The 20,149-nt window shown below is 52.2% G+C and overlaps 1 protein-coding gene across 5 annotated transcripts; it reads right to left on the bottom strand.

The window, feature by feature from the left end:
• Window positions 1–4,082: 4,082 nt before the first annotated feature.
• On the bottom strand, window positions 4,083–19,720 carry MOB3C (MOB kinase activator 3C). 5 transcript variants are annotated; one of them, XM_068690534.1, is made up of 5 exons: window positions 19,492–19,720; window positions 18,969–19,027; window positions 13,486–14,112; window positions 8,008–8,210; window positions 4,083–5,693 (listed from the first exon to the last, which is right to left on the bottom strand). In XM_068690534.1, the coding sequence occupies exons 3-5, from the start codon at window positions 13,904–13,906 to the stop codon at window positions 5,664–5,666; spliced, it is 654 nt and encodes a 217-aa protein (XP_068546635.1). In that variant the 5' UTR covers window positions 13,907–14,112; window positions 18,969–19,027; window positions 19,492–19,720; the 3' UTR covers window positions 4,083–5,663. The 5 variants fall into 5 exon arrangements, with proteins under 5 accessions (XP_068546635.1, XP_068546633.1, XP_068546634.1 ...); XM_068690532.1 differs by having other exon boundaries at window positions 13,486–13,970; window positions 19,492–19,718; XM_068690533.1 differs by lacking the exon at window positions 19,492–19,720 and having other exon boundaries at window positions 18,969–19,204.
• Between the last annotated feature and the right edge of the window lie 429 nt (window positions 19,721–20,149).

Genomic DNA, 20,149 nt, shown 5'->3' with positions numbered 1-20,149 from the left:
CAGGACAGGATGGAGTGTAATGAAGCTCAATGGCATCTTTGTGGTATCCTCTCACAGGATGAAGGCGTGTTTTGTTCTCCTCACCACACCAGCATGAAAGAGCACATTGTCCTGCAAACAGCACGAGTATTGAAGCTTGGTTTCCTAAGGATGCAGCCGTGTGTGTGCTTATGCAGTGCTTTGATATCTAAAAAGAGGCAAATCCAGGTGAAGATTTATCCACAGCTAAACCACTCCTGGCAGCAATTCCCCACCTGGATCTCTGGAGGCCCATCTTGGCTGAGAATGCTCCTCAACCATCTCCATTACGGGAGGGCATTAGTAGTCCTCTCTCCATTAGCTGATCACTTATTTCCACAACACTTAGAAACCTTTTATCCTTGAGGGATTCAGGAGTTATGGCTGAACATCTCCCCGTGTATTCCTTGAACAAAGTTGAAGGGTAGTCTGGAAGAGTAGCTCGAGTTGGTGCAAGCACATTCACACTCTCAGCATTGAGGACTGTCTATGCTCAGAGGAGATGTCAAACACATGTAGTTTATTTTCAAATATAATTCATCTGGATTGTAATTTTCATCTGTTGTTTCTTGTCACATTGTTCTTCGCTGGGTTAAAAGGCTCTATTGAACAGCTTTTTCTGTCTGTAAAAGTAGGCATCCATTCTCAAAGCAAGATGTACATGCAGTCCTTATTTTTCTGAATCCTTGTTTTTCCGTCCCCTTTGTTACTTGCGAGGTGACCCAGCTGCACAGCACACTTAACCAGAGGACAAGTCTTAAGTTTCAATCTGGCCTGGTATAAAGCTGTAAAAATAAGGCTTCAGGTTCTCCTTTTCTTGTTTTTAATAGAATAGGCATGGCATTTCTAAGAAATGGTTATGCTTATATTTCAAGGCAAAGTCCTGTGAAAAGTGAAGTAGAAAGCACCTTCTCAAGCAGTGTAATTCGTGTATTAACCACAGTAAAATAAGTAGCTCTTCCACGTGACTTTTCCTTTTATTTTTAATACCTCTTCAATTACGTCTGCTTTTTACCCATGCAGCACACAGCAGAGAAGATAAGGAGACATCTGTGCTGGCTGTTAGGCAAATAAGAAATAATTACCAAAGCTAGTTTTGATTTAGCCATGTTGCATTTGGATCACGGTACTTTGGCCTATGTTTTACTGCAAAAATGATTTTAAGCCTTGACTAGAATTATCCCTCTCTTATCTGCCCACAGCCAAGCACCTAAATCTATATTTAAGCACCTTCAATCTAGTCTAGTCTGGTTTTGAGGAGCATGTACCATTCCCTCTGCTGTTCAAGGAAGCCGTACAGGCTCCGTTTCTCTGAAAATTATACTTCTCATTTAGGCGATTAAACCCAGAGAATGGCTTATGCAATCACATTGGCCAGGATCAAACTGCTGTGTCACTCTTTTGTGGTGAACAGCCCTTCTTTACAGCGAAAAGAAAAAAAAAAAAAGTGCTGTTTCTTTCAGGAAACCTTATGATTCATGTGTAGCATGGTGTAGGTGGTGTGAATTAAAATTGTTGGTATGGATGTTTGTGAATGCCAGGGTGAAACTTGCTTTTCCTATAACCAGCCCCGTGAGGACTTCTCACACCTTCACAAGGTGCCAGTCCGCTGCCCAATGGGACAGAGGTTGTGAACTGACTATTTAATAGGAAGCCAAAGTAACATGGGATCTGGAAAATTTGTGGACACCAGCAAATCAAACTTGCTGGAAACAAGCTGAAAAATGCTTGTCTCCACTCTACAACCAGTCATTAGATTGTTACTGCATAGCCCCAAACTCCCCGTCTTCCCCAGGCCGTACAGCTGTGCACTGCACAGGGGCTTTTGAGACACACACGGCCTGGTGCCTGAAGGGAAATAGGGCTGCCAGATGAAAAGGGAAGGAGATATCAAGCAAATTACAGTGTCTGCAAGCTTGCAACACTGAAGGCGTATTAGACACTCGGGAAGGGTTTACGTGGCTGCTCAGGTCTGGTCTGTCACCTCTCTCCTTGCAGACCTTTTGGAGACGGACGATGAAGTGACCAGTTCATTAATAAAATAAATAAAAAAGCAAAGACACGGTGACTAAAGTGAAGACACAGTGAGTAGAAATACCCTGGAAACTCACGTTGTCACCTCCCCGGCAGTAGCACCGGTCTGGCAGTATTCCAGGCTTCATGCTGCACGCTGTGCTTTTCATCCTCTGCAGCTCCTCGCCTTGCTGCCAGACCCAGCAAGAAGTCTGTGCAAAGATCCCTTTTACAAATCCTTCCATCCATTTCCTAGGCTGTGCAGCCTGGGGGAGCACAGGGAAGCACAAGCCACGTGCTATCCCTTATGCCAGTCCCTTGGACAGCCGCTGGAGACACTGAGACCCTGCGAACATCTCAGCTCTTATTCCCTCCAGTGCATGTAAGCGTGGAGAATCCCGGCACTGCTGGGAAGCTGCAGGACGAGTAAGAGCCAAGGGAGGAAGACCCCGAGTGCGGTGCTGGTCCTGGCCTCCAGCCCAGGATGCCTGCAGTGAGTTGTCCTGAGACTGCCAGCTCCTACATACACCTACCTGACAGCCACGACAGCAAAACGCTGCCCTCACTCCATCGTTAGGGCATAGCCCAAAGCAATTGGCAACTTGCCTGGGGGATTTAAAATACTAAATGGCAAAAGATGGGTCTGTGGCAATATGGCTATTCCCAGGTGGGACAGCTTCGTTAAAGGTAGTAATAAAATAGCTTTTGGAGGGTTACTCATAAGGCAGTGAAGCTTCTCCTTCTAACACAGGCTGAGTAATCATATATGTTGAGGAGTCAGGGATCCTCTGCCCTCCAGACCATGCTTCCTTCTTTTTTATTTATTTATTTTAAAAATTTTATTTATTTTTTTCCTTCAGCCACCTCTACAGGAAGAGACTCTGTCATGCAGGAGACCTCATTTGCTGTTGCTATGATGTTCTACATCAGCGCAGACGTGCAGTAGTCCCCCACGCACCGCTGGCATTTCAGCTGTGACTCAGGGTCTCTTTTCAGCGGGGAGCTGAATGCCACACTCCGGCTTCAAGATTTTTGTGACACTTGTGAGTCATTTGTCCTTCCCTGACCCGCATGAGGGAATCCAGCTGACCAGGCTGTGCTAACAAAGCCATCAGCTGCCAGAAGGGAAAAACTGCACGCATTCAAGAGAGAGACTCTTGCCTCTAGCTGTGGAACTCTCTGCTGGAATCAGCATCTCTCCCTCCTCCAAGAAAGCAATCCAAGAACGGATCTCGTGTCATTAACCCTCCTTACCCCTTTCTAATTCCCAGTGGCTTCATGGTTACCTCACAGTGTGGACAGATTTTTAACCCCTTGAAACAACAGCTCCTTTTTCTCTCTTCCCAAGTCCTCTCTTACAGACTACAAGCTTTCACCAAGAGAGGAAAAGTACCTCAGACCTGATCACGTCATGGTTGTTATGACCATTCACCCTAGGACCTTCCAGCTCCTTGCTGGAGATGCCACTGTGTCCAGCAACCCCCTACCACCACCCCATTTGCCAACCCCACTGGTGGTGCAGGAACCACGTACCTGTGGAAGAAGCAGTGAGCAAAACTCACTACTGTGCATCACTGGAAAAATACCTTCAGGTGGTATGCTGATAAAAAAAAACTGCAAGGGGACGATGCAGACCAGGAACATGAGCCTACACCAGCCACTTTCTGAGATGCAGGCTGTGGGAAAACACCAAGAGCTGAAATTTTCTGCACAATCAGTGAAAAACAGTGGCCAGATCCACTATAGAGATGTTCAAATACTTAAGAACTTTCCTCAGTCCTTTCTCCACAGACCCCTCATGGCATTTACATCACACACTAAGGCTCTGCTGCTGGTGGCTGAGCCCCAAACCACTGTTCAGCAGCCAGTTACAGAGTTTTCTCCATCATGCACAACTTTCTGCAAAGCTGCCAGTTGCTGAGGTCTCGATGTGGCTCTGAGCTTCATCAGTGCTGCAAGTCCTGGGGGAAATCCACTCTTCAAGTTATCCTGGGTGCTGTTTCATGATGTTTTACTGCAGAGGAATTAGGGAAGAGTGAAGCACACAAGGTTTGTTCATGTTTCTTTAATTAGTAACAGAACAAAAATGTTTGGACTTTCAATTATTATTTTACAGTGAAAATATTGCAATGATTTATCGGGTCGTTTCGTGTCCATTTTGCTCCATTTTATTTCCATGTAAAAATATACATCTGGTACACAAGATTAAAAAAAATAGATTTTCACAACAAAATAAGTGCTCTGAGCACTAAAAATGCATTTGTGCACTTTAGTGTTGGCTTAAATATTTACATTTTTTAGCCACATCCCCTTCCTCCCCCCCAAATGGGCAAATACTATAAATATCAGCTGGGTCTGGTGTACAAAACTTTCCCAGAAAAAGGCCAGGAAAGACAAATATAAAACGCCGTGGCTCAGACAATTTAACTCCCTCAAAATTGTAAAAAAAAAAATAAAAAAATAAAATTAAAATAAAAAAAAGACTTCAACTCTTGTCAAAAGAAAATGTCACAGGGAACGGGACACTAGTTAACAGGCACTGCAAGCAGAAGGGGAAGAAGTTTTGGGATGTGATGCCTTTCATGGGAATAGGGGCACAGGCCAGGTAGCAATGGTATGCTTTCTTTTTTGGGCTAGAGAAACTCTGATCAGAAAGGCTTAAGGGGAACCGATCTTGCATTTTTGGACAATCAGGGTAGACGAGATGTCTCTTAAAGTCCTTCCCCACCTGTTTTTCTATGCTACAATATTGGACGATGGAAAGAAAACAATTTCTCTAGCCTGCACCTGCTGCTTTGAGCCAAGACAACATGTCAGGAAACACTGTTTGTTTTCTGGCAAGCTTATTTCCCTTTCTTTGTATCACAGTTTCTGAGTTTAGAAAATACTTGTGTGGACTGTGTGATCACAATGGAAAGTCGCCAATTCACTTCCTTTTGTCCTGGGGCCACCTTGCTATTAGTCATGAAGTCCCTGCTGCCAAGTGTGAAAAGTTCCTGGGGGGAAAAAAAAAAAAAAAAAGGAAAAAAAATAAAAAAGGTCCCTTTGGTAAAGCATGGATTAGGTCAGAAGGAGAGACATTCACAGCTCATGATTAAAAACAGGACATTGGCAGCTAACCTCGTGAAGTCAGCTGGGATCAAACCTCAGCAGCTTTGCAGAGCTGACCTCTGATGTTACCACAAACCCCCCGCATCTGGGCAAGGCCACAGGCATGATTCAGCCAAGGCCATACCTGCTTGCAGGGCAGGTATCGCTAACAAAGCGTTTGAAGATAATGTAGCTGAGGACAAAACAAGAGGCAAGTTAGCTGAGGAAATGTTATCACACATGGAATTGGTTTTTAGAGACCAGAGTGTGTATCAGTCAACCCAGCTTGCCCCGTTCTCCAGAAGTCAGTGGCTTTCTAAGACAGTAGCCACATGACAGACTGGGATCTGTTAAAATTGTAAAAATATGTATGCTCAGAGATGTTTAGCAAGCTTGGGATCCAGCTCTGGCCTGAAGAGGCTCTTCCGCAGCGTTCATAGTTCAGTTGAGACTCCCAGAGCAGGTCCTCGGGAGGGGTCCCCCAGCACTCTTGTCCCGTCGGATGCCGAGTGAGCTGGCAGAGTGCGCCCGCCGACATCGCCTCAGTGGCAAATCCGTTCTGTCATTTCCTTCTGCATTGGAAGAAAGGGGAAAGAAAAGACAGAACCAGTAAGTGCAGAGACAGCTGACACCGTAGTGCCACGCGGGGCAGCTTGGCAGGTAGCCTGCTGCTGGCTCCATGGAAATCCATGCATCCTGCCTTGGTACGTGAGCAGCTGGGGCTCTGCCAGTGCTGCTGCCCAGTGCCACGACCTGTCGCCTCTTCCCCCAAGTACACAGCTCCCTTCAGCCCCCATTTCTGCACTTAGCCTTTGCTAAGAGTGAATCACTGCCTGTCACCAGTTCTGCCTTTGCAAAAGATCTCTCTTATCTCGTTTTTGGCTCCTGCAATTCACTACTATGAAATCACTTCCTAAAGAAGTTTGACAAAAGTTTGATTGAGACAGCAAAGGGAAATTCAGGCAGAGGCAGTCTTTCAAACCAAGAACCCCTTCATCCCATAATCCCTGTATTTTTTTTGAGCTACTTGGGCCTAACTGGACATTCTCTGGCTAATGAGATGCTGATTTTTCTTTCCTCACCATCCTAAATTTCCAAACTGGGGCTTCCCCAGAAGAAAACCCGCATCTGGGCAGCTCCAGCCATAGTACAGCACTCAGACCTGCTGTCCTGCTCCCGCCAAGTCCCCATGTGCTTGGTGGCCCTCCACAGCCATGCACAGGGAACAGGACTCTCCTCTCCCATGGGATTTGTGCGGGCTAACTGGCCAGCTAAGTGCAAGGTGAGGTCAGTCCTCCAGGCTCATAAGGCAGTCAGGAGGGACTCAGCCTCTCGAGGACAGTTCATCTCATCCCAAATGAGAGATGATCAGCTTTCTGCAACCTTTGAGGACTTGCAAAAACAAGATCCTAACTCTTAACTTATAATGAAGGCAGATGCAACACGCTGTCTGTCCTCACCTGTGTGTCAAGCCAGGTGAAGAGTTCTTCAAGACTGAAAAACACCCAGGGGCAGGGCAACAGCTGTGGTGCAGCTGGGTGAGAAGGAGAAGGAGCAAAGCAAGCCACTGACTGCCTGATATTGTGTCTTGGGGGGAAGGAATCGTTACAGAAGCCTGATCTTGTCCCCTTTGGTCTCCTGGTGTTTTCTGGCTGTCCAAGTGCAGCAGTAAGTGCAGCTTTCCCTGCGTGCAGCAGAGAGAAGTGCCCTAACCCACTCAGAGTTTGGGCCCAATGCCCAGTTACAGCCTCGCTGGGGTAACAGGGTGATCAGAATGGCTTTCAATCCTCAAAAGTTGCCCATAAGCTGCAGGAACTTGTCCCTCTGTCCCCAGCACAGCACTGCATCCAGGGCACAGCCACCCTCTGGCTGCAGGTCACTCACTCACACCTACAGCCAGGCATCGCCTGGGGGAAGGAGGTGCCCGAGCCTCCCGCAGGGCTTGGATACCAGCAGTGCAAACCAGGCAATGGGCACACCAAGAAACAAGACAGACCAGAGAGAAACACGCCTCATTTCCTCATAGTTTAACCCTGGTTGCATCACACTGGAAAACTTATTCATCTTCGATTCATCCAGACCCATAAATGATCCCGTGCTGCATGTGAGTCAGTGGCATTGAAAGGCTATTTAGCGATGTCAGCCTCTGCTTTGGCTATTAATGCTAATTATTTACGTTAGCCAGCATCAGCCAAAGCAGATGACACCATCACGGGCTGTGTATTGATGCTAACGAGGTTTGTCATGAGGGGTGCTGGGGAGGAAGAAGGACATGGGATGCAGTGACACTGGGCTCCCTATTAATTCTTCTCCCCATCGCGACACATCCTCTCTAGGTCAGACCACACATGACTTTTTGCCTGTGACACCTTTGTTTGTGTTACAAAAACATGCACATTTTCTGGTTTATGTGCCAGGCCTGTCTTGCTCTTCCTCTGGTGCCCCCAGCCCTGCTTTTTCCAAGGTCTCTGCCTGGCTAATTGCTTCCCAGGGGAGGCTGCAGCAGGTCCTGGAGCTCCAGCAAGGCCTCTCTTGTTTGGCTTGGAAAGCTGCTGTCTGGAGCTGTGTGCCCTGCTGGGGCTCGCCTTCCTCCAGCCTCCTTGTAATTCGCACTTGGAGCTGAAGCAAGGACCTTAGACCATAATAGGAACACTCAAGCCTGGAGAGGAGACCTGGGCTCAGATCTGACCCTAGAAAGCCGCATGCACACAAGTGCCTGGCAGCACTTTGGTGTGCAAATTTCGTTAGAGCTGCCAAGATTACAGAGGGACAACCCGTTGTGGTGCAGAGACAAAAACTGTGGGTGTGCTGCTGGGGGAGGGTGAAAAGAGCCCACAGAAGGTGACTGCAGGGGACAGAGCCCAGCCCCACCTGGGGCATCCTTACCAAAGGCTCCAGCTCCCGATGGTCGACCAGGCTGAACTCCCTGATGAAGTAGTAAAAGTGCTTGTAGCAGGTGTTGACGTGAGCCTCGGCACCCATGTTGATGATGCTGTCAAAGTGATGGATGTAGACATGGACGAAGACGCGGAAGAGGCGGGTGAGGATCTTAGTGCAAACCTGCTGGAACTGCTTGGGGAAGGGGACACCTGCAAAGCAGAAGCACGTTGGAAACCATTTGACTATTTCTGGAAAAAAATGAAAATAAAACCCCACCACCAGGAAAACAAAACAAAACAACAGCCAGAGTGTAAATGTTGCTGCTGTGCTTAACAGGGAGCCATGGGTGAAAGACTCCCTTGGCCAATGTCAAGGTGACAGCTCCAGCGGCACTATGCCATCCAGCTTTCTCCCTTGCCCAATTTCCTCATCGCCCAACCAGCAATTTTCTGCAATTCTGGCAATCTGGGGAGTTCCCTAGGAGAGAAAATTTCTCATCCAATGTTGGAGGCCACATCTTTCCCTGCCTGGATCCCTCTGTCCTGCCCTTTCCATACAAACCTGAGCAGACCCAGCGCAGCACAGATGTCTTGACCCAAGTCTACGACAGAACAAAACCTGTCTCAGCAGGATGGAAACCTTCCCTGCTCCTCAGAACCAAAACCATGGGTTGTGCTACCTTTCTTCCTCCACACGCCCTCAAACATCACTTCTGATGCATCCACAGAAACAGGTGGGGTTCCAGATTTCCTCCTGAGCCGTGTTTCAAACAATTGTGTCACTAAATCAAGAACAGAGACACCTGGCATGGCAATCCTTGCGTAGTCATGCCACTGTGCCTGGATGATGCTCCCTAATGAAACGTCCTCCCAGGTTGTTCAGGAACTGGGCCCACCACACTTTACTCTATGCTTTTAGCCTTGTCCTGCACAAGGACACAATTTCTTATTCTGCATTTCCACCCTTGCCTAAACACACTACTATCACAGTGAAAATCTCAGAGGTATAACAGGGTCCGTGTCAGCAAGCAAATCTCTAAAGGAAGCCTGGCTTTTGAAACCCCTGCAAATATTTTTTTTGGAAGGTGGAAAATGAAACAATTATGATTTGTTTTCCTGACGGTTCTTCCTCTCCCCTGAGCAATTCAATGCAAATCTGCAACAAGCAAAATAAAATCTTCCCTTCCCGCAGCTGTACCTACCTCCTCCCCGAGCTTCTTACTAATACAGCACTTAACCTCTTAAAAATCTTCCCAAATAATCTCCGCTCAACTGTGGCCAGCTCACGCATGATGCTGCAGAAAGCATCAGCTAAAATCTCTCGGCTAAAAAAAAACAATAAAAATGGTAATTTGAGTCTTCCTCATCAGCCCCGCTAGGCAATTAACTTGTTTTTTTCCCACTGGCTCCTGGCAGTTTTGTTTGCCAGCAGCAGTGCCGTGCCCCTCTTCTCGTGGGGATCTGCTTCTGCCCTCACCCCCTGACCGTGGAGCTCTCCCTGCCTGCTGTGTGCTGAGGCAGGGAGCATGGAGCAGACCTCTGGGCTTCCCTGCCGTCAGGAAGGGCATTGTGCTTTAGCAAAGGCTTCACTGGGGCTTTTTGCACTGAGTGAGAATTTGCTAAGCAAATAAAAGCCCAAATCACCCGGATAGGGGCAGGGACAAGCCATTAGGGTGGCCCCTGCGGAGCACCTTTGAGGAACCAGTCGAGAAATATTTCTTTTAATAAAGAAAAATCCATCCGAGCGAGTCATTTCTGGTGAACGCAGGTTCCCAGAAGCCAGCTGGGAAACACAGGCTGTTCTGAACAAAATGGGCTCAGACTGCCAGGGCTGATGGCATCTGGTCCTGATACTGCTGTTGGAGGATCCACCTCCAGAGCTGCTGGGTGGTGATGGGTGGCTTTCCTCTGCTTTTGTCCTGAGGTTAGCCAGGAACCAGGAACTCTCTTGTCCTATAAACCAGCTGCCAGCAACATCTTCATGCACATGCTGGAGAGCTGGAGGGGCAGACACATCCAGCTCCAACCTGGGTTCTCCAAAAGCATCTCTTGCACCAGGGAACAAAGATTTAGCATAAAGCTTGTGGCTGACAGCCACTGTGGGAGCTGCTGAGCTATCACACTCCGAATGATGCCTGCAGAGAGAGCATCGGGCTGCCAAGAGCTCGAGGTACCCTCCTGGGCTACCCCACCACTGTGGCTTCCCATGAACCCAGCAGCACCATCAGCTCCTGGGCTGCTCTTCCTTGTGTCCATCACAAGGTGTCAGTGTCAGGCTGTCCTCTGTGGGCACGGCCAGGCTGCCGTGGTGTTTTTTTGGCTGTCACCCATGGACTTCAGCGGGTCACCTCGTCGTGACACCGCCACCTGCTACGGTCCTTTGGGCCCAGGGATTTTGAGGGTCGGGTTCTGGCTCCTTCTCCCCACATCTCCTCGCTTGCTCTCCCAAGCAGAAATGGCCCTAGCAGGAGCCGAGCAGGGAAACGGAGAGCATCAGACGTGCTGGAAGGCAGGGCAAGGGCTGTAAACGCAGCAGCAGGTACGATTTCATCGCTGCCAGCAGCGTGACTCACCGCCCTGACACGAATCAGCAGCTTCAGTTATTCCTGGATGTTTTCCTTGAAACCCCACGATGTGATTTAATGCGCCGAGGAGTCTGTTTTCCACCCTCTGCGCCGATTGCTTCAAAACATAAGGAAGCCGTGTGGGACCGCGAGGAAAAGGAAATGAGGATGAGAGGCAACGAAGCGCCTGCGCTTACAGGAAGGGAAGGCGGATGGGTCTTGGACCCTTCCTGCCATCTCTCCCGTCCCCAGCCCTTGTGCACCAGCCAATTCCATTTTTTCATGATGAATCAGTAATGTGAAACTATTTTGCTTCTTGGCAGTCGTATTTTTTTCTCTCCAAGAGCAGTAATTCAGTGAACGACGTGATGAATTATCGTCGTTAATATTATTGCTAAAAATCCATTTTGGCCGCTGGATGGTTCGGTGATTCATCTTTTCCTAAAAATACGTCTTTAAAGCTCCTTTGAAACTAACAGCACGGTGGCAGCTGCAAGCTGCTGTGGCATTAATTCGGGAAGAAAGAAGGGAGAAAATAAAAGGCAAATTGTGTAAAAAATAGCTAGCTGAGAAAACTGCAACAATTAGCCAAATTCTGAACATTTTTCTCCTGTTGTTACGGGGAGAAAGGAGGGGACAATTATGCATCAAGTTTTCTCTGCTTTTTGTCATTGTTTTGGGAATACGCTTGCATGGCAGGGTTGGGCTTGGGAGAGCTTTCCAAGAACAGCCCCAGAGCCTCCTGTGAGCGATGCTCCTGGCAGCCGTGGGCAGGGCTGGCAGAGAGCACGGGCGCTGCTGCCGCTGCTTTTGGTCCAAGCCCCACATCCACACTGCTTTAAAAACAGAGACGTCTCGGCACACGGGGCAGTGTGGGCATGGGACAGGTGGCCCTGCAGACCCTAAAGTTTGGGTTTTCACCATGGGTGAGCTTTTGGTGAAACACAAAATGCGATTTCCCCAGCTATCAGCAGGCACCGCGGGGCAGGGCGATGACCAGGAGGAGCCGATATTTTCCCGGTGGTAACTCGCTCATGAAGAAATCTACTGACATAGTTTTACCAGCTGGTAAAAATAAGCCTGTAGAATCACTTATTCTAATCCCTGCATGGGAACAATGCTTATTCTGCATTTAATAATTTTTTTTCAGGCCAGCTATGTTGGTTGGGAGAACGGAAACAGAGCGCTAAGCGCATGTTAACTGATCCGGGTGGGCTGGGAGAGCTGGAGGTGATTTATGGCAGCCAGGCTCACCCCAGCCAGGAAACTGTCTCATCGTGGCAGACAGGTTTCCTTCCAGAGGGAGGATTTATACAGCAAAGCCTTTCAGTGGGACTGAGCCCTGCAGTAGACTTCCCTGTGGACAGGGAAGATGCAGCATCTCCTCCACCCTCACCATCTCCTTTCATTTCCAGCTGAGCCTCCAAGCCCAGGACGAAGGAGCCCCCCAGTCAGAGGAGCCTCTCCCCTAGCTGCAGGCAGAGCCCGTGCAGCCAGGTCAGACCAGGCGCCCCATCCCACAAGGCTGAAATTAAGATTTTGGCAAGCCAAGCCTCCATGTGCTGCCTCTCTCCTGCTTGCACAGAGCTGTCACCCCTCCAAGCCTCATAGCCCAGAGGGGCAGAGGCTTTCCCCAAAAAAGCAGCAGCACGTGCCTAGATGCTCCAGCACAGCCAAACGGGGCTGTGAGAATTAGTGGCAGCCAGAAATCCCACACAGACCATTTTCTTCGATGTTTCCAAGGCTTTTTCAGCATATTAATAAAAATCCTAAGAACAACTGTAGTGGTTTCATCCAGCTCTGTCGGCTGTGCTGCTTGGGGAAACAGACTTGCAAAGCCCTGAATTTCAACCTAAGATCCCTAAAGCTTCCTTTCCATTCAAGTGGCTTTGGATTTTTTCTGGAAAGCAACCTCTCCCGGGCAGCAACTGAGACTCTGGCAGCCAGATCTGGTACAAATGACCCAGGGAAAGAAGAGATCCCGTGGGACAGAGCAGAACAGAAAAGTTCAGTGGGAAGGGACCTACAAAGACCATCGCGTCCAACTGCCTGACCACTTCAGAGCTAACCAAAAGCTGAAGCATGTTATTAAAGACATTATCCAAGTGCCTCTTGAACACTGACAGGGCGAGAGCTTATTTATAGACCTTTTCTGCTCCATGAAGATGGCAGAAACAACCAGAGCAGCCCCTCAGCAAAGAGGAGAGGTGGTAGATGTCTTTTACCAGCACCCAGCACACCAGCACCTGCACATCTCCCCAAATGAGAAAGCAGCTCAGCAGCAGAGCCAATATCAGCTGCCAAACACAGCAGGTCAGCAGCAGAGGGGTTATTTCGCATGCTGCTTTTGCCTTTGGCAGCTGCTGCAAGCTCTTAAGGCCAAACTTTTTGCAAGGTTGCATCATATGCAGGGGGTGAGCAGCTGGAAAGGCCGGATCCCTGGTCAGGCCTCTGCTCTGGAGACGCCTTAGCTAAACAGCACGCTGAGATGTATCGTCAGGGCTGGGATGCATTAGCAGGGGTGGAAAGGAGCTGAGAAGTGACGCAGCAAGGCAGGACAAAGGCCAGACCTTGGGAGCGTGAACCTGCTTAGAAAAGCAGAAAGAACTGGAGCTCGTCCATCAAGACAAAACGGACAAGATGGTGCGGGGGTGGGCTGACCGCCTCCAAGCAGCCTCGCTGCTCAGCTCCTTGAGGATGGGCGAGCAGACAGCCTACCAGCCCTCATTTCTCAGAATCACAGCATGGATGGAAAAACGAAAGCACAGAAGAAGAGAATATTTTTTCCTGCAAACAGAACAAGGAACCCCAATCTCTTGGGATTGCTAAATTCAGCACCACCCGGAGGTTTGCAGTGATGGTTTGGGAACCCGCACTGGTTACAAGCAGAGCCCTTCTGTGAGGAACCACGGCCCACTCACCTATCCTGGTGGGGAAGATGTCCTCGTTGTTGATGAGCATCTCGATCCAGTCCATCAGCATGCACATGTACTGCGGGGCCGACAGCTTGGTCGGCTTCTTGTATTTGCTATCGTCCTGCCAGCGGTACTCGTACTTGAGCCCTCCCGACATGATGGGGCAGCTCCTCTCGGTGCAGTACTCCGACATGGTGCCGTAGATGAGGTTGATGCGGTTGAAGAAGTCCACCACGTGCACGGCGATCCAGTCATTGATGCTCTCGCCAGGAGGCAGCTGCACCACCGTCCTCAGGTCCAGCCCGGATTTGAGGGAGGCCTGGGCTTTCTTGTAGAGCTCGAAGCGCTGGGTGCCGGGCTCGAACTTCTTGCGGGGCCGAAACGTTTTGTCTTTGTTGAAGACTTGCTTGAGACACAGTGCCATCATGGGCTGGGCCGGCCAGGGTGAGGGCAGCAGAGTCAAAGCCACGGATCTTCAGGGATGGAGGTTCCTAGGAGGAGAAGGACACGGATTTTGGTTATGCACAGAGCCGTGTGCGTGCACCTCGCAGGGACGAGCTAGCGCCGGGATGCTGCTGGCCCCACAACAGCAGCAGTGAGGAGCCAGCCAGCCTCTTATCTCCAGGCCTTTATCTGTAAATATTGCCATCAAACAAAAAATGTGATATCAGTGGTGTTCACCAACCCCAGCAGCCCCAACCTGGCGTCTTTTATCCCCTCCTGGCAAAGGAGACGTGCCTCTTTCCCAGGGATTTCGCAGCTCCCAAAAATAGCTGCGAGCCAGCCCTGCGGACAACGCTGCGACCGCAGCTGGCCGCTGGTTCACACAGCCCCAGCGCCCGGCTCAACGGGAAGAGGGGGGATTTTTGTTGTTGTTCAGCCCCGAGTGTTTGTTCGGAAGAACAAAACCCGCATCCGAAGAAGGGAAACAAACAGCAGCCGAGCGCGCCGGTGCCAGGATGCGGCCGTGCTGGCGCACAATGCGCGCGGGAGCTGGGGCTCCCACAGCTCCCCACGCTTCTCCAGCCTCGCAGTACCCCGGGGACAGGGGACGAGGTCTGGAAGTCACCACTCTGAGCTCATCCCTTCCTGCCAGCCTGGGGTGGCCAGCACGGAGCAGGTCTGCAGCGTTTCCCTTTTTTCCTTCCTGAAGCTCCTCTGGAAATCCCGCCCGCTCCGGAGTGTCCTGGACGGGCTGAGAAGCACTCGTGGGTCTGCCTAGAGTTCCCTGCGCTCCTCGCTGGGGTTGTTAACAGGAGGCCCCAGCGTGCCAAATGCTTTGCTGGGGCTTGGGGAGGAAAAAAATCCCCAGACGGCCTCCCCCAGAGAGGAGGAGGTGGAGAAAGAGTTAAAAATATCAATCAGTTCACGGAAAGGGGAAGTGACTTACCCAGAGTCACGAGCAGGAGGGGATGGTGGCCAAGCAAGGCTTGGGTGCACATTCAGCGTTAAAAAGACATCTTTTAGCCAAAAGCTTGCTGTGTAAACTCAATGTTTTGTCAACTCAGTCCCGAGCCACAGGCAAATCCTATTTAACCCAGCAGAGATCAGCCATCTGTCTTGCAAGGGAAGCTCTGTGCTCCCCCAGAGCCCACCCCAGGGGCATCCCTGGGTGCAGGATCTGCCCTGAGGGGGTTTCTACACCGCAGCCACACGGCTGCGAGGGGAAAGCCCTGCTGTGGGAGCCTCCAGTGCTGCGGAGGCTGGTGGGGACGAGCCGCAGCCTTTCCCACACATGCAGCAATGCGTTGTCACCATCACAGAGCTTGTGGCACGCTGGCACCACGCCCCGCCATACCCTGCTGTACCCAGTCCCGAATCTTGTGTTTTTAGGTGATTTTTGCCCCATGCCATCATGCAATGGCTTAATACTATGGTGTCTGCAGGTGATTTTCCCCCACACAGGCCCTATGCCCAATTTAAAAAAAAAAAAAAAAAAAAACACGGGGCAAGAACCCTGCTCAGCACCTGCTGGAGGTTTTTCTGCATCTGTTGGAGACGGGCAGCAATAAGGGAGCACCACGGCCGCTGCCCAAGCGCTGGGAGCAGCCCCCTCCCGAGCTCGCAGGCAGCCGGGCACAGCTGGGTAACGCGGGCGGGTTTGCTCTTGGGGTCCCTGCCAGCATCGCTACTGAATTACCGAGTCATTCAAAGGCCTCGTGAATCCTTACCGGAATTGGGAAGAAAACTTCTTCTCCAGAAATCCGATTTAACACAAAGCCAACAGCACATCCTGGGATTTACAACTGAAAGGAGCTGGGAGAGGCACCGGGCCAAGAGCCGGCTTCTTTCCCAACCTCGCTCCAAGGCTTCCCCTGCTCGGCGGGCAGGAAAAGACACGAGAGGCACAGGGAGGGAGCAGCGGGGAGGCCAGGGCTGGGGCTTTAAACACCCGGTGCAGCCCTTCAATGGGGACACTGGGCAAAAGAGCACCCTGTTGGAAGCAGCCCCGGCCTCAGGCTGCTTGCAGGACCAGCTTTTCCCACTCCCTGCCCTCAACCTGGAGCAGCGGAGCGCGAGGCAGCGCTAACGGGATGCCCGTTTGGGGAGATCCTAAAGCTGTGCCCCAGCAGGCTGAGGCAGCAACGTGACGGTGCACGTCCCACTGCCGTCGGTGCCCAGGGGGCCTGGCGTGGTGCCGGGCAGCCCCCAGTTCCCACGTGCGAAATCAAAGCTTGCCCCCGGGCTCTCCAGGCACGGCTGCCCTGCGATTCCCACAGCAGGGCGGTGCCGGCAGGCACCCCGCATGTCCTGTCCTGAATCACCTGCAAATCCTCCAGAGCGAGATGTTCGGGGTTTCGGTGGTGGTCCCATGCCCCCCATATCCTCACCGCTGCATGCCCGCATCCTCGGTGCCTGCCCCATCCGCCTGCCCGAAATGGCCTCGTTTTTTGGAGGGGTTGGTTTAATACCCAGCGAAACCCTTCCGCTGCTCTGAACGCTGCTGGTTTCAGCCGTGCCCCTGATTTTGCCAGATCAGGAGAGAAACTTGTAGGGTTTAGTGAAAGCCAAGTCGGTGCAGGGTGAAGCTGCAGGGGTGCGGCAGGGCTGTGGGGTTGCAGCAGGCTGGGACGTGCAAAATCCTGGTTTCCTAGAGGGCTGGCAGGGCCAGGGGAGAAAGGAAATGAACTGGATGGGGGGAAACAAGTTCAGGGTCAGGATCAGCCCTTAGTTTCGGATTTGGGGAGGATACTTTTCCTTTTTTTTTTTTTTCCTTTAAATCACTTGAAAACCACAGAAGAGCACTGCCAGACAAAGGCTTTGTTTTAAATTAAGAACAACACCGAACGGGCTGTTTAGAAACTGGCAAAACAAAAGGGGGAAAAAAAGGCAAAACAGAAGGGAGGGGAGCTTCCTCTGCCCACCGCAAACAATCCCGTGCTCCCAGCAAGGCCACCAGTGCAGGCCGGCATCCCTGACCCCAAACCAGCTCGAATCCCCAAGCCAGCAGGGGCTGACAGACGAGGACTGGGCTCTGGTGGGGATGGTGCCGCGCTCCCTGCCTCAGTTTCCCCACTTTCTAAACTCCTCTCCCTCCCCTCCCTTTATATTTAGGGCTGTAAAGTCAATGACTTGGCTTCGGGGAGGGGGAAAGCTCTTTGTGAGTGCCCCCGGGACGTAGCAGTGCTTATTTCTGACCAGGATCGGGAATAACAAGGGGGAGGAAGGCGCCGGCAGCGGCACCTCCAGCTGGCAGCGGGCCTGGTGCCTGCGCCAGCCCTGGACGCGGCCCCAGACGCTGACACACGCACACAGGCATCCGAAACCGCCCGGCAGCAGCCTCTGCGAGGCCCTGAGCCCACCGAGCCCCACGTAGCGGGGCTCCCGTGAAACCTGCAGGCTCCACGTGTCCCCCCTCTGCTTCCCCTGGTGGATTTTGGCCTTAGGCCGCTCTGTCTGGGCAAAAATTCCCCTCCTGCCACTGCCCTGCACGGCGGGGCCGGCATTAGCCCAGACACCAGCCTGAGCCCCCAGCTGGCCTCCAGACGGCCGGCCTGACCAGCTGCCTGCTGGCAAAGGGGCTCGGATGTGTTTTTTGCTGCTCAGGGCTGTGTTACGGTCTGCATCCCGACCCCGCAGCTCCTCGTGAGCACCGGAGAAGCCCTGTTGCAAAGCTCAACCTGTCCTGGAGCACCTGCAGCTGGGGCTTCTTTGTGGGGAGCTTGAGGTGCACCAGAAAGGCCCCGAAGGCTGAGCTGCCTCCCCCGAGCATCCCTGTCAGCAGTTCAGACCCCGTCCCACCAGGGGCTGGGGGCAGGCAGTGCTCCCCAAGGAGGTTTTGCAGCTCTCCCCATGGTCACGTCTGGTTTTAAAGGCAGGGAAGTGCTGGAGGAAGGTGCTGGGGGCACGGCCTCAGGCCTCTGGCCCCGCTCCCTCTCCCCGGGCTTCCTGCTGGAGCCAAGCCCCAGCTGGGCCGTCCGTGAGAAACGGGGTTATTGGCTGCCGATCCCAAATATAACCCAAACGCTGGAAAATTCCAGGAGATGAGCCAAGACAAGATGCCGGGAAGGGGATTGAGGGCCAGCACGCCAGACAGCAGGGCTGTGGAGAGCCGGGGGCTGGAGGCAGGGTCCCACCAGCCCCAAACGCCAGGCACAGCTCCTGGTGCTGCCAAGCCCTGTCAGAGGCATGAGCATCATTTGGGGCAGTCCCCAGCAACTATTTTTGAAGGGCCCAGCTCCCAAAGGCAGCGGGGCTCTGCTCTCTGTGCCGGTACTTCCCTCAGCTCTGCCGACACTCGGAAATCCCCACTTGGTGAAAACCAACGTGGTTTCCAGGAACAGAACCACTCACATCTCTGCTCACCCCCAGACCAGCCTCGCTGTCCCCTCTGTGTCCCCGACCCCAAAAAACCAAGCCCCATCTCTCTGTGCTGCAGGTGGCACATACAGCTCGCTTTGGGGTGATGCTGTTTGGGGGTACCTCACTCCTGGGGCTGGGATCTTGCTGTGGGCACCAGTGACTTGCTCGGAGCCCTGCAGACAGGCTCCCTGCGGCACCCAGGGAAATCAGTCCCATGGGGTGATCCCCCCACCATCACGGCTACAATCCTAAATGCCAGGAACTCCGGTGGGACACACGCCAGCGGCTGGAAGCGCATCCTCAGCGCTTGCCCTGCCCCAGCTCCCCCTGCCCTCCCTTGGACACGGACAAAGCCACCTCCAGGACTGTCCCCACCGGGCTGTGGGGTGACCACCCACACTGTGGGCTCCCCCCGTGCCCCACACACCCCCAGGCTCCCCAGCCCAGCACCCTCCTGCACTCCAGGCACAGGACCCCTCGGTTTTCACACACACAGCCCAGCTGAGACACCGGCAGCATTGGGAAGAGTCTCCGCAGGCTCCTGTGTCCCAGCTGTACACGGGGGGCTCGTTTCTCCCCTGGGTTTGCCCTCCCTGCCTTGGAAGCACCCCAGGAGCATCCTCGGGGATGTGGGGGACACAGCACCGGGACGTTGGTGCTGCTCCTCTCCCCAGCCCAGCACTCACCTCATCCCCGGCACGCCCAGCCGCCAGCACAAGATCCCGCCGTGCTTGCTGCTCTCTTACTAGGGAAAATAAAAAAAATAAAATAAAAAAAAATAAAAAAAATAATTAAATAACCCAATTCAAAACAAAAGCCCAGCGCCCGCCGGGATGCCCCACGGCGGGAGGAGCGGCCGCACGCCGACGTTGGCCGGGCTCTCGTCGCAGAAAGCGGGGCCGAGGGTTTTTGTGCCGCCGCTGATGTCACATCCTGACCCTGCCGAGCCGCAGCTGTCCCCGGGCCCCGCGGCCCCCCCGGCTCCACCAGCAGCTCCCACTCATGCACACACACAGCCACACACACGTCTGTGCAAATGCAGGCGCATCCCTCCCCGCTTTGCACCCCAAAAATCCGCCAAATGGGGAAAGCGCCGGGACGAGTTGGGCGCCTCCCAAGGAAAAAAAAAAAAAAAAAAAAAAGAGAGAGAGAAGAAAGAAGCAGCAGAAACAAAAGGCAAGAAAGCCTTCGGCTTCAGACAGGACTTACTTTTGTTGGTCTGAGAGGTGGGGAGAGTTATGAAGAGCGTTGGGATGTTTCAGTGCCGCTTGAGCCAGTGCAGTGGGCACGGCAGGAGCGGCGTGGGACGGTTTGGCACAGCCAGGGCTGCGGGAGGAGCACGGCTGGCTTCAGCTCTGGCTGCCTGAACGGGGATATAAAACACCCAGCACAGGTCCTGCATGAAGCCGGCAGGTGTTTGAGGGGGACAGGAGGCAGCTGAGCAGTGCTGGTATCCCAGCTCCCCGTCCCCACTCCTCTCCTCCTCCCTGGGGAGCAGCGCTGGGGCCCCGCTGAGATGCAGGTGCTTCCAAATTGTATTTTTAATTACATTTTCAACGTACTACAGCAATTGTTGTTTTTTTTTTGTTTTGTTTTGTTTTGTTTTGTTTTGTTTGCTGTTTTATTTTAGTTTAGTTTAGTTTAGTTTAGTTTAGTTTAGTTTTGGGGGGGGGAAGTGGCACTAATAGGGTTTCTCCCTGCTCTGGGATGCTCCTGCTGCTGCTGCCATAAGATGGGAGGATCCTGGCGCTGTGGATGTTTGCATGAAGGGGGAGGGTGTAGGATGGGGGTTTTGCCTGCTGCTCCTGAGGATTTAGCTTTTTTTTTTTCTTCTTTTTTTTTCCCATTCAGAGGCTTCACAGCTGTG

Source organism: Anas acuta, chromosome 8 (assembly GCF_963932015.1).
Source record: "Anas acuta chromosome 8, bAnaAcu1.1, whole genome shotgun sequence".
In the NCBI taxonomy this organism is placed as follows: Eukaryota; Metazoa; Chordata; class Aves; order Anseriformes; family Anatidae; genus Anas; species Anas acuta.
The sequence above is the reverse complement of the archived record's forward strand: the minus strand, read 5'-3'. Positions and strand labels throughout refer to the sequence as shown.

Excerpts from the sequence above, each read along its gene's own strand:
- MOB3C (XM_068690534.1), bottom strand. The coding sequence starts at position 13,906 with ATGATGGCACTGTGTCTCAAGCAAGTCTTCAACAAAGACAAAACGTTT. Across the intron at positions 8,211-13,485 it reads CATCTTCCCCACCAGGATAG|GTGTCCCCTTCCCCAAGCAG; the intron begins GTGAGTGGGCCG and ends TCTGCTTTGCAG. Across the intron at positions 5,694-8,007 it reads ATCGGGAGCTGGAGCCTTTG|AAGGAAATGACAGAACGGAT; the intron begins GTAAGGATGCCC and ends CTTCCAATGCAG.